The 13,718-nt window shown below is 37.3% G+C and overlaps 1 protein-coding gene across 1 annotated transcript in view; it reads left to right on the top strand.

Moving 5' to 3' along the window:
* Positions 1-13,718, top strand: part of METTL16 (methyltransferase like 16) — a 68,052-nt gene that overhangs the window by 24,317 nt on the left and 30,017 nt on the right. The window contains exons 4-6 of the mRNA XM_036341060.1: positions 2,258-2,398; positions 5,031-5,146; positions 7,293-7,435. Coding sequence (XP_036196953.1) covers positions 2,258-2,398; positions 5,031-5,146; positions 7,293-7,435 — 400 coding nt within the window. The remainder of the gene's footprint in view (positions 1-2,257; positions 2,399-5,030; positions 5,147-7,292; positions 7,436-13,718) is intronic.

Genomic DNA, 13,718 nt, shown 5'->3' with positions numbered 1-13,718 from the left:
AACTTGATTTTTTTGGCAAAGGACAGGACTTTTACCTCGTTATCGTTGGGCAACTGAAGGAAAGTGGGTTTTTTTGTTTGTTTTTTTTGTTTTTGCTTTTAAATAAAATTGAAATATGAAGAGAGAGACAGTTGTATGAGAATCAAGAGCTTGGGGATATATGTGGTCTGAATTTTTTTCCCCCGGCAGAGATGAAAGTGCTGCTTGAAATTTCTTATTCTGCGTGACTCTCTTACCACAGTGGCTAGAAGGGGTAATAACTGTGGCTTCTGAGAGGAGCTTGAGGACCCTTTACCATCCTTTCCCTCACCACATCACATGTCCCCAAGGAGGTGTTGGTCCAGAAGCATCAGGGCCTGGATGTTATTCAGTAAACATGATAGGAAGTTAGCAATCACTATGACTGTCAAAAGAGCTTAAATGTTCTGGCCATCAGTTTTCGTGTTTTTTTACTAGACTGTTCAAAATACTTAATGAGGAAGCTGTAAGATGAGCCTGGGTTTCCTCTGGGTTAGGAGGAGTTCTAGCCTCCACTCTTCCTGTGCCAGGATATGACCAGAGGAAAACAGGCCTGGGGTGGCTGGTATGGGCTAACTTCTTAGGCCTTTGGGAGAAACACTGGCTTTTTTTTCTCTTTAAGATCTTATTGGCCAAGATTAGTCAGTGGTTGTAAAAACAATATTTGAGATTAGTGTATAGTTAGAAGTTCTACATACAAATTTAGGACCAAACCCTGGGTGTCAAAGAATTATCTTTGCCTGGAATATTTGCCTATGAATGTCCCCTTGAAATTTTGGTGGTCAAGCCAGTGATTGATGTGTTTTTTGTTTTTATAAGATGTATTTTTTTTAAATATATTTTTATTGATTTCAGAGAGGAAGGGTGAAGGAGAGAGAGAGAAACATCAATGATGAGAGAGAATCATTGATTGGCTGCCTCCTGCACGCCCCACACAGGGGATCGAGCTTTCAACCCTGACATGTGCCTTGATCGGGAATTGAATCGTGACCTCCTGGTTCATAGGTTGATACTCAACAACTGAGCCGTGTTGGCTGGGTGATGTTTTTGATCTGGATCAAATATGTTTCCATGTCTCCACATCTAAGATATAAATTTTCTCTTTAAATTTTTTCCCCCTTTTAATTCTGGTTTCCTTCAAGTAACAATTCACAGATATGTGGGGAACTGGGGGAGGGGGTTAACACATTGTTTGCTGGTAGTTTTTATCTTGCGCTAACAGGTGGCGGGGCCATTTTTGCAGTTGAATAGATTGATTACCATTATACCTGGAAGTACATACATAATTCACCATTGTATGTGTTAGAGACCCAAATTTTGTCCTTTGGAATTCGTATATCTGCATGTTAGCATCCCTTTAGAGCAATAAAAAAGTATAAAAATAAACGTATTTATACGTTACCCGCATTCTGCCGCTAGTCTATAAAAAACGTATTAATACGTGTCCCGCGCTCTACTACCAGTCAACGTAAAACGTATAAATACGTTTCCTGCATACAATGTGTTAATATAAAATTTCTGTGCCTTACGTAATTTTTTCTACTTTTGGGGAATAGGGTGTGCTTTCATCTATTTTAGTACTGTGGTGATTTAACAATTAGCATTGATTTCTTTTAAGAAAATAAAGATTTGTGTGAAATTTTAAATGAAGAGATTTTATAAAGCAAATTAAATTGTTTTGACAATTTTCAGTTAATCAGTCATGTATTCCTTGATCACCAGCCAATTATACATACTTCATTTTACATACAACAAACATACAAAAAAGAGGTTAGTAAGATTTCTATCCTCTAAGAAATTTGAATCTAATTATGGGATAAGACTAACACATGAAATAACTAGTGGCCCGGTGCACGATTCATGCACATTGAAAGGAAATTAATTAGAAGAAATATTTTAATATCGCTATTTGTCCTTTCTCTACAATAGAAGTGTCAAATTCACGATCGACAATGACAGATCGAAACACACACATGCGATTGGCACCAGCAAGAGCTTTATATGTATCCCGCATGTGCGAGTCAATGTTTATTTTTAAATTGCCATTGTGCGTCATATGTACTGGCCGGTTGAATGATCAGATGGACGGACGGTTGGTTACTTAGCCTTTTATATTTATTTATAGACTAGAGAACCCAGAAGCCACTGTCAAGGCTATAAGAATTCTAAGAATGGTGTTTTTGCTTATTATTCTCTCCCTAAGGTATATGCAATGTGTTTTGAATTTTTATTTTATTAGGTACTGGAGCATCCTGCATCTATCCTTTACTTGGAAGTACCTTAAATGGCTGGTATTTTCTTGCAACAGAAGTAGATGATATGTGCTTCAACTATGCAAAGAAAAATGTGGAACAGAATAACTTATCTGATCTTATAAAAGGTTAGCTCTACAGAATAAATATTCCTTTTAAGCTTTATTTTATTAACCTGTTTTTCTAATTTAACACATTCTTTTGCTTTAATATACAAACTTTGGTAATTTAAAAAATCTGGTACATTGTAATTGAATTTACTGTTTTGTTATCAGAATTAATTCAGAAAGAGGTATAGTAAATACAATCAAGCCTCATAATCTGTGGATTCTGTATTTGTGAATTTTCTACTTGCTAAAATTTGCCTACATGGGGTTATTTTTAACTCCAAAATCAATACTTGTGGTTTGGTGGTTATCCATAGACATGTGCAGAGCAGCAAAAAAATTTGGGTCACCCAACATGCATGTTCCCAGCTGAAGTTAAACAAGGTGATGCTCTGAGTTTCAGCTCTCAGACTGTAAACAAGTGTCCTTTTCATGGTCTGTTCAGTGCCATTTTCTTTGCACTTTTGTGCTTTTTCTTGGTGATTTTATTGTTTAAAATGGCCCTAAACATAGTGCTTAAGTCAGTGGTTCTCACCCTTCTGGCCTTTAAATACAGTTCCTCATGTTGTGATCCAACCATAAAATAACTTTTGTTGCTACTTCGTAACTGTAATATTGCTACTGTTATGAATCATAATGTAAATATCTGATATGCAGTATGGTCTTAGGCGACCCCTGTGAAAGGGTTGTTGACCGCCAAAGGAGTCACGACCCACAGGTTGACAACCGCTGGCTTCAGTGCTATCTAGTGTTCCTGAGTGCAAGAAGGCTGTGATATGCCTTGCAGAGAAAATATGTGTGTTAGATAAGCTTCGTTCAGACATGAGTTATAGTGCTATTGACCATGAGTTCAGTGTTAATGAATCAACAATATATATTAAATAAAGTACCTTTAAACAGAAACATAAAATAGGATATGTATTGATTGGTTGATGAAAATGTTGGACCTAACCTACCCTGTATTTCTCCCCAGAGCCAGTAGTTCAGTATTCACTAATTCAGTGGTTATGATGACTTTATAGAACATAAATATATGTTCAGGTACTGCAAATAATAGAATCAACTGTATATGAAGTAACCTGGTAACCAAGATTTTATTTATTTTTTAAAAATATTTTTATTGATTTTAGAGAAGAATGGAGAGGGAGAGAGAGAAACATCAATGATGAGAATCATTGACCGGCTGCCTCCTGCATGCCCCCTACTGGGGACCAACTTCAAAACCTGGCCTGTGCCATGACCGGGAATAGAACTGTGACTCTGGTTCATAGGTCAATGCTCAAACATTGAGCCACACCAGCCGGGTGTCTTTTATTTTGTTTTATTTTTTTATTTTATTTGTTTTAAATATATTTTATTGATTTTTTTACAGAGAGGAAGGGAGAGGGATAGAGAGTTAGAAACATCGATCAGCTGCCTCCTGCACACTCCCTACTGCGGTTGTGCCCGCAACCAAGGTACATGCCCTTGACCGGAATCAAACCTGGGACCCTTGAGTCCGCAGGCTGACGCTCTATCCACTGAGCCAAACTGGTTAGGGCTATTTTGTTTTATTTTTATTAATCACCAAGATTTTATTTTATTTTATTTTTTTATTTTTTTTAATCACCAAGATTTTAAAAGTAAGAAAACCCCACTGTTGATTAAATTACACCATCTTTTTTTTTAATTTCAGTACATGGAACTCTGTTACAAATAGTTGAATTCCCTTAATAATCCATTACTTTTTACGTTTGTGCTTATCCTATATAATAAAAGCATAATATGCAAATTGACCAAACCGCGAATGACCATTTGGCGGGGGGGGAGGGGCGGGGCGGGGCCGGCTAGCAGGTGGCGCCAGGCCAGCCAAGGCATGTGCCAGCAGGCAGAGGGAGAGGACCATGATGGGGAGAGGTGGCAGTGACCAGCGGCAGCGGAGGGGGGGGGTGAAGGAGGGGGCGGGGCTGTGCCGGACTGATTGGCTGCCCAGTTGCCTCCTGCAGAGGGAGGATGATGGGGGTGGCGCTGTACCCTGATCACCTGCCTAGTCGCCTCCTGCAGAGGGAGGCCAGCAGTGGTGGATTGATGGGGGCAGCACCATCACCTGATCGCCTACCCCTGATCACCTGCCTGGTTGCCTCCCACAGAGGGAGGCTGGCAGTGGCAGCAGTGGGCCTAAGCCATCAATAGGACATCCCCTGAGGGCTCCCGAACTGTGAGAGGGCACAGGCCAGGCTGAGGGACCACCCCCCCCCCACCTCAGTACACAAATTTTTGTGCACCGGGCCTCTAGTTTTATATATAAAGGGCTGGTGTTTATTTGTGTTCTTAATTTATTTAAGAGACTCCCATAAAGAGATTCCACAAAGTCAACTTATTATTGTAAGGGGAGATACTGAAGCCTGTATTACTGGCTTCTCCTAGAACAAATAATTCAGGAGATGGAACAAGGATGAAGCCATATTTTTATGACCGAGCCTCAGAAGTGACATCCTGTCTGTCACTTCATCATATTCTATTCAATAAAAACGAGTCAGTGAGTGCAACGTATACTTAAGGAGAGGGAAATCAAACTCCACCTTTTGAAGGGACTATTGTCACAGAATTTGTGGACATATTTGAAAACTACCACAGCATTAATATTGGTTAACAGTCCTATTTTTTTCCCTAGTTGTAAAAGTACCACAGAAGACACTTCTGATGGATGCTCTTAAAGAAGAATCTGAGATAATCTATGACTTTTGCATGTGCAATCCTCCCTTTTTTGCCAATCAGTTGGAAGCCAAGGTAAAATATCCTCTCCTTTAAAGTAATTGAATATTTATCTAAGTTTACCGTGCTTGCAAAAATAAGAGCAAAGAACAGCTTTTGTTTTGGAAGCTGTATCTGGATGCTTTTGTAATCAAGCACCTGAAAACCCAATTCAGATTGACTTTTAACAAGAAAGAAAATTTATTGGCTTATATATCTGAGAAATCCAGCAGTAGTGTCGACTTAATTTGATCAAGGGGATCATAATAGTATCAAAGCTAAGGCTCAGTTTTTCCAGGTTTCTCTTGGCTCTGACCTCGCCCTTGGTTGTTTTTGTTCTTAGTCTGCTTTACTTGTGGCAGAGTAATATTTGCAGAGGGGGAGAGAGTGGGGAGAGAGCTCTTTTCTTCCCCAGACCATTACACTTTTGGGTTTCTTCTGATTGGACCAATTTAGGTCACAATATAGTCCTGCATTGGGTTTATTGCCTTCAGGAGGAGCTTAACTGTTTTTACTGCCACCTATCATTTGATAGTAAACAAATATCCAATTTAATCTTTCTGACTTCAAATGAAAAATATATTTGCTTATGAATATGGAAAGATACATTGAATTAAAAACAAAGAACCTAATAAAATACGTATGAAATACGTATTTAACCTATTTTCTTTCATCTAGTATTTATTTTTGTATTATTTAATTATTGTGTTATTTTTCCATATGAACAACTGTAAACCTCCTTTTGCCTCACTTAACACTTGTTATTATTTATCTTAATTATGGCCATCCTAATGGGTATTAAGTGGTATCTCATTTTAATTTTGCTGTGCATTTCTCTGATAGCTAATGATATTGAAAATTTTTTCATGTGCTTATTGGCCGTTTGTGTATCTCCTTTGGAGAAATAACTATTCAGATCCTTTGCCCATTAAAAAATTGGGTTATTTTTTTATTATTGTAAGAATTCCTTGTGTATTCTAGATACAAGTCTCTTATTAGATATATTATTTGAAAAATATCCTTCCATTCTGTGGCTTGTCTTTCTTTTTAAGTATATTTTTATTGATTTCTGAAAGGAAGGGAGAGGGAGAGAGAGATAGAAACATCAATGATGTGAGAGAATCATTGATTGGCTGCCTCCTGCACGCCCCCTACTGGGGATTGAGCCTGCAACCTGGTCATGTACCCTTTACTGGAATTGAACCCAGGACCCTTCAGTCTGCAGACCGACACTCTATCAACAGAGCCAAACTGGCTAGGGCCTTCTTTACTTTCTTTTTTTGTTTCCTTTATTTTTATTATTTTTTCCTTTTTTTTTTATTGTTTAAAGTATTACACATATTAGTACATATATCTCCTTTGTTTTCCCCTATTGACCTTCCCCCAGGCTCCCCTACCCCCTGTCGCATGCCCTCATCCTCCTCCCCTCCCCCCCAGTGTCTTGTGTCCATTGGTTGTGCTTATATGCATGCATACAAGTCCTTCTGTTGATCTCTTTCCCCCCTCCACAACACTCCCCAGCCTTCCTGCTGTAATTTGACAGTCTGTTCGATGCTTTCCTTTTTTACTTTCTTGATGGTGTCCTTTGCAGATCAAAAGTTTTTAATGTTTAGGCAGTCGAGTTTATCTATTTTGTTGTTTTTGTTGTTGCTTGTGCTTTTGAAACCATTTAAGAAACCATTGCTTAAGCTAAGATCATGAAGATGTATTGTTATGTTTTCTTCTAAGAGTTTTAGCTTTTATATTAGACCTTAGATCCATTTGAGTTATTTTTTTTAATATGGTCTGAGGTGTAGGAGTGAATTAAATTTAAAAAGTAAAATCATGAAAGTACTAGAAGAAAACAAATATTTATCTAATCTTTGGTTGGAATATTTGCGGTACTGATATCAAGACAGAAAACATAAAAAAAAAGTGACAGAATTGAGTACATAAAAAGGTAAAATTTTTGTATGTCTAATCACAAAGATGGAAGGTAAAAGATTCTAGGAAGGAATATTTGCATGAATGCAGTTTTTAAAATGTAGTATTGGAATGATTATATGATTTTTAAATCCAAAAGCTAGCATGACATTTGGAAACTAAAATTTTGCCTAAGCATTCTTATTTAGAACTAGATTACAGTCAAAGATTTGGTCTTAAGGTGTAAAATTTTTTACCAGGGTTTTTTGTTGTTGTTCAGGGAGTAAACTCTCGAAATTCTCGAAGACCTCCACCTAGTTCGGTAAATACAGGAGGTATCACAGAGATCATGGCAGAAGGAGGCGAATTAGAGTTTGTTAAAAGGATCATCCATGACAGTTTACAACTTAAAAAAAGATTGCGGTAAGTTCGTTATTACAATATGGGAATATTTTCCTCCTGTGTAATTCCAAAGGAAACCATATCACTTAGAGTAAATGTAATCACAGTTTTCTAAAGAACAAACAAAAATTGAAAAGGTAGCACATCTAACAGTATGCAGAGACCGTGTTTCTAAGGATGCTCTCATGCCTTTAATTGATTTGTTTTTCCTGTAGTCATCTATACTACATGGATAGAAAGGAAGAAAATACCATATGATTGCATTGCTTTTATTTCGATACTGTGATGGAATAAAACAGATTCAAATATGGCTTTTGATTAGAAAACAGATGGGTTCAAATCTGCCCCATGAACCAGATAAATTTGTTGCTTAGTCCTTGAAGCAATTATATTCTTGGAATCAAGTCTCCCAAACAATGACAGATGTGAGGATATTGAGCTATCAAGAACTTAATGAAGGGAAACTGAGATGACTAACCAGTTCCAGAGGAGAGTTAAGGCTATTCCTTTTTAAAAGCTAATTATTTAGGGCAACACACCTGTTATTAAACAGCATAAGGTACTCAAAAAGAGCTATTTGTCTCACTTGAATTCTCACCCTGCTAAGTGTTGTTGAAATGATGGATAACGCAGTAGTTCAAAACTAAAAGGTTTTCAACCCTAGAATTTAGCTTTGGGACATAGAGAAGTTTTTGTTTGTTTTTTTAAATTGTGGTAAAATGTACATAACAAAATTTAACATCTTAACCGTTTTAAAAGTGTACAGTTCAGTAGTGTTAAGTACATTCATATTGTTGTGCAACTAATCTCCAGAACTCTTTCTTCTTGGAAAAGTAAAACTCTGTACACAAACAACAACTTCCCATTCCTCTCTCCTCCCAGCCTCTGGCAACCAGCATTCTACTTTTGATCTCTATGAATTTGACTCTTCTAGGTACCTTATATAAATAGAATCAGATAGTTTTTGTCCTTTTGTGACTGGCTTCTTTCACTTAGCATCATGTCCTCAGTGTCCATCCATGTTATAGAGTGTGTCAGAATTTCCTTTTTTAAAAAAAATATATTTTTACTGATTTCAGAGGGGAAGGGAGAGAGAGATAGAAACATCAATGGGAGAGAGAATCATTGATTGGCTGCTTCCTGCACGCCCCACACTGGAGATCGAGCCCACAACCCAGGCGTGCCCCCTGACCAGGAATTGAGCTGTGACTTCCTGGTTGGTAGGTCGGTGCTCAACCATTGAGCCACACTGGCTGGATTTTTTTTTTTTTTTTTTTTTTTTTAGAATTTCCTTTTTAAGGCTGAATAATATCCCATTGTATGTATATACTATTTTTTTTATTCCATTCATCTGTTGATGGGCAGTTGGGTTGCTTTGGCTATTGTGGATAATGTTATTATGAACAGGGTGTTCAAGTATCTCTTAATTCCCTGCTTTCACTTCCTTTGGGTATATTCCCAGAAGTTGAATTGCTGGATAGGGAAAAATTTTTTCTTTTTACTTTTTAGGATTTATAGGTATTTAAAGTGGCTTATTTTAGTAGAAGGCCAATTTCTTTTCTTTTTTTAAAATAGATTTTTATTGATTTCAGAGAGGAAGGAAGAAGGAGAGAGAAACAGAAACATCAGTAATGAGAGAGAATCTTTGATTGGCTGTCTTCCTGCATTCCCTACACTGGGGATGGAGCCTGAAATCCGGGCATGTGCCCTGACTGGGAATTGAACTGTGAACTCCTGGTTCATAGGTTCAGCCACTGAGCCATGTCTGCCGAGCTAAAAGGCCAGTTTCAAAATCAGATATCCTGATTTGTTAAATGTGAGTTTATTTAAATATTTATGAAAAGCAACTGGATTATTGGATGGTCTGCTATAGAAATTTATACATTATTAAAGCCAAAAGTTAATAAATTGTTTTTTTAAATTGATTTATTAAAAGATCCATGAGGGTATGTAGGAAAAAGAGACTTAAGTAATACTGAGCATTGGGAAGAGTCTGAGTAAGTAAAATAGACTTAAAGAAAGGTAGCAGAGTCTGAAACTCATGAAAAGAGGTAAGTAGGGCCATGTGGCCATTTCAGTATTTGTTATCTTTAGAGGGGACTGGTGCTAACCAGGAAAATGGGGAAGGTTATTTTCAGGAGGCTTTTAACCAGTCTATCATTATTATTCCCAAAGTTTCATTTGACCTACAAAAATACATTGTAAAGGAACACCATTCTTAGGGAGAGAAATTGGTCAGTATGTTTCAAGTCTGCCTGTACCTGGCTCTGGTAGCCCCCAAATTGAATGAAAGGTGTACATTTGCTAGGAAGGGTAACTTGCTAGAGCTTGTCATGTCTCTAGAGAGTTGACTATTTTGAGGTTGGTGTCACCTTATCTGGTTATGCTTTATTAAAAATGGGGTTCATGCCCTGACTGGTTTGGCTCAGTGGGTAGAGCGTCGACCTGCGGACTGAAGGGTCCCAGGTTCGATTCCAGTCAGGGGCATGTACCTTGGTTGCAGGCACATCCCAGTGGGGAGTGTGCAGGAGGCAGCTGATCGATGCTTCTCTCTCATCGATGTTTCTGGCTCTCTAGCCCTCTCCCTTCCTCTCTGTAAAAAATCAATAAAATATATATTTAAAAAAATAAATAAATAAATAAAAGCAGGGTTCAGCAGTCTTGTCTGCTGTTAGGACTCTGGCAAGTTGAGAGGAGGAATGATAATAGGAAGAATAGAGGAAATGAAGTGCTTTTGTTTTTGTTTTGTTAATCCTCACGAGAGGATATTTTTTTTATTGATTTTTATTTTTTTTAAAAAAATATATTTTTATTGATTTCAGAGAGGAAGGGAGAGAAAGAGAGAGATAGAAACTTCAATGATGAGAGGAAATCATTGATCGGCTGCCTCCTGCACACCCCCCACTGGGGACCAAGCCCACAACCCGGGCATGTGCCCCTGACCGGAATCGAACCCAAGACCCTTGAGTCCGCAAGCCGATGCTCTATACACTGAGCCAAACTGGCCAGGGCTCCAATGATTTTGAGAGAGTGGAAGGGAGAGGGGAGGAGAAGGATACATCAATTGGTTGTCTCCTGCATGCACCCCAAAGGGGCTAGGAATCAAACTTGTAACCCAGGTGTATGCCCTTGACCAGGAAGAGAACCTGAGACCCTCGGATGTACAGGCTGATGCTCTAACCATTTAACAACACAAGCCACGGCATGAAGTGCTTTTTTTAAAAAAACAAAAATAGAGCAATGTTTCTTGAAAGTATTTGAAAATATTGTTTATAATTTCACATGGTACCATGACAACTTTCACTTGTACATATTACCTGTTCATGTCCTCCCTCAACATTTTTATAGTTGATATGTTTATACTGCTATGCAATTCTCACATTTTAGGATGTTGTGGAAGCTGCATATTTTAAAGCTCTGAAAAGTAAGGGATTAAAACAAGTATTTTAACCCATCTGCTTCTTATCCCTCTAATTTATTTTCTTTTAGTTAGTAAAGTGCAGATCTAAGCAGAATTTGTAACATTATGGGGTGAAATAAGTTCAGTTTATTAGGCTGATCTCAGTGATGGCACTCAAGATACCTCACCTGTAGCAACTGCAGTTTTGTTTTGTATCTTAAGGAATTTTGCAGTTGGAAGGGTCTTGGGAGGTATATTCAGCCTCTTAGTTGTACAGATTAGAGACTTGGGACTTATACTAGTATGTCCTGATTCTGGTCCAGTCCTCTTTCCACCACCCATACAGTCTCTGCACCCAGCCTGCAATTGGACTTCTAGTTAGACAGCCTTCTCTTTATTTTAATTGGTATAATTTACATAAAACATTATTAGACAGCCCCTCTATCATTGATGATTTGCAGGTGCCTGTCATCCTTTCACTTTTTGTACCTATAATTTGAGCTTACTAGCATTTTATTTTTTAGACACTCACTCTACTAACTTTTTAAATAAATTAGCAGACTTTATCAGATTTCTCATGGCCTGAATTCACTCTGTCATTGGTTAGTCAGTCTATAGTTCATGCCCTTTATGGCAATGATTTTACAATTTTTCCAGGAATCCAAGATCTGTATCTAACACTTCCAACTTAATATTGCTCTCACCCAAGCTCCCTCTTTTTGCTTTTTCCTTTTCATTCTCTACCCCCTGCCAGATGATGGATACTTCTTATATTTCGGTATAATCCACATATTTGGTGATGGGCAATAAATTTAATAGTCTGGGCCTTTTGAAATGTGATTCTTTGACTTATATTTTAATTTTGTTTTCTCACTGGTAAAATCGGGTAACAATAACTACCTCAAAGGGTAGTCATAGAATTAAATGAGTATATATTTGATATAATTACTAATAATGAATATTAAATACCATTATTTTAACTCTTGACTGTTTTAGGACTCCAGTAGATTTAAATGCTAAGGTCCATGGTGTAGAAAGGAAATGTTACAACTACTTTATTATTTCATGTTAATGTAGAGTTTTCCCTCCTTTTCTGGTTTTTAGACTAGGTGCTAGTGTAAGTTATTGGGTGCTCTAAGTAATAGTGCAGGGAACAATTGTAGATTTTATAACATATTGTAGTTAATGCTCCAGCTGAAAGACTGTCCAGTTCTACTGTGAACTTTGACTTGCCTTTATAAAAGGGTAAGCCACTTTATTTTCCTTGTCTATAAGATTGGTGGGATACCTTTTATGGTACTAAATGTCAGAAGAACATAGGAGCCAGCTCAAACCAAATATAGGACAATATGAGTTCAGAATGAATAATGACAATAATGCCTTATAAGTCACTGCATAAAATAAGCAAGTAAAATGCATCAGGGGAATAGAGGAAATGTTCTTCATTACAGTAGAATGCCAACTAATAAATGTAGAAGGAATAATAAAGTTAGAAAAATCATTTTGTAATCGTTATAGTAATAATTGATTTGTGGAAGAATCAACAATGGAAAATTTGAAGAGTAACAGGACATTTACATAGTTTCAAAGCATCTCCCCACAGATTACTTATAATTACAAAGAGAAATATGGTAGCTTTACAGTGGAGAAAGCTGGGGGAATACCTGTTTGACCAGGTGATCACCTCCTGATGTGAGGTACCTAGAAGGGCACAGCAGCACCTCTCTGCTCATATATGTATGTACACGTATATAATTATAACCTGAATCTAACTACGAGGAAACGTTAAACCACCTCAAGGAATTTTGTAAGACAGCTCTTCAAAAATATTAAGGTTGTGAAAGTAAAAAATAGACCTAAACTGTTTCAGATTGAGAGACTAAAAAGACTTGACATGTAAATGAAATGCATGATCCTAGATTGGGTCTTGCATCAAGGGAGACATTACTGGGATAATTAGTGAAATTTGAATATAGACTGTATTCCAGATAATAATGTATGAGTATTAAATTTTCTCAATTTGATCATTGTTTTGTGGTTATAAAAGAAAATGTCCTTGTTTTAAAAAATGTTTCTGACTTTCAATCCCTTTCCCTTCCTCTGTAAAAGAATCAATAAAATATATTTTTTTAAAAATAAAATAAAAAATGTATATGCCAAAATATTTAGGATTAAAGGAACACAATGATGTCTGTTGCTCAGTCTCAAATGGCTTAGAAAAAGACACACACAGAGCAAGCAAATGGAGGAAAATGTTAATTGGTGAATCTGGTTGAAGAATATACTGGAATCATTTGTACTAATCTTGCAACTCCTGTACATTTGAAATTATTTCAAAATACTTTTTCTTTTCCTTTTTTTAAAGAGCTTGACCTTCAGTAGGGGGCATGCAGGAGGCAGCTGAACAATGTTTCTCTCTCATTGATGTTTCTATCTCCCTTCCTTCCTCTCTCTCTAAAGTCAATAAAAACAATAGCAGCATTATTTATAATAACTAAGATCTGGAAACAGCCCAAATGCCCATCAATTGATGAATGGATTAAAAAATGTACATTTACACTATGGAATACTATGCAGCTGTAAAAAGGAAAGATCTCTTAACCTTTGAGACAGCATGGAGGGACCTGGAGAGTATTATGCTAAGTGAAATAAGCCAGTTAGAGAAAGACAAGTATATGATCTCACTTATATTTGGAATCTAGTGAACAGAATAAACTGATGAACAACAAATATCCAGAGACATTGAAGTATGCAATAGACATGTGTATTTCAGAGGGAGGGGGGTGGAGTGGGCAGGAAGAGATTAACCAGTGAACTTATATGCACATATGCATAGCTCACGGATGAACAGACAATAGTTGGGGAAGGCCTGGAGAGGGGGAGGGAGGGGGGTAGAGGTAGTCA

The sequence above is a fragment of the Myotis myotis genome, unplaced genomic scaffold (genome assembly GCF_014108235.1).
Source record: "Myotis myotis isolate mMyoMyo1 unplaced genomic scaffold, mMyoMyo1.p scaffold_m19_p_17, whole genome shotgun sequence".
Classification (NCBI taxonomy): Eukaryota; Metazoa; Chordata; class Mammalia; order Chiroptera; family Vespertilionidae; genus Myotis; species Myotis myotis.
The sequence above is the reverse complement of the archived record's forward strand: the minus strand, read 5'-3'. Positions and strand labels throughout refer to the sequence as shown.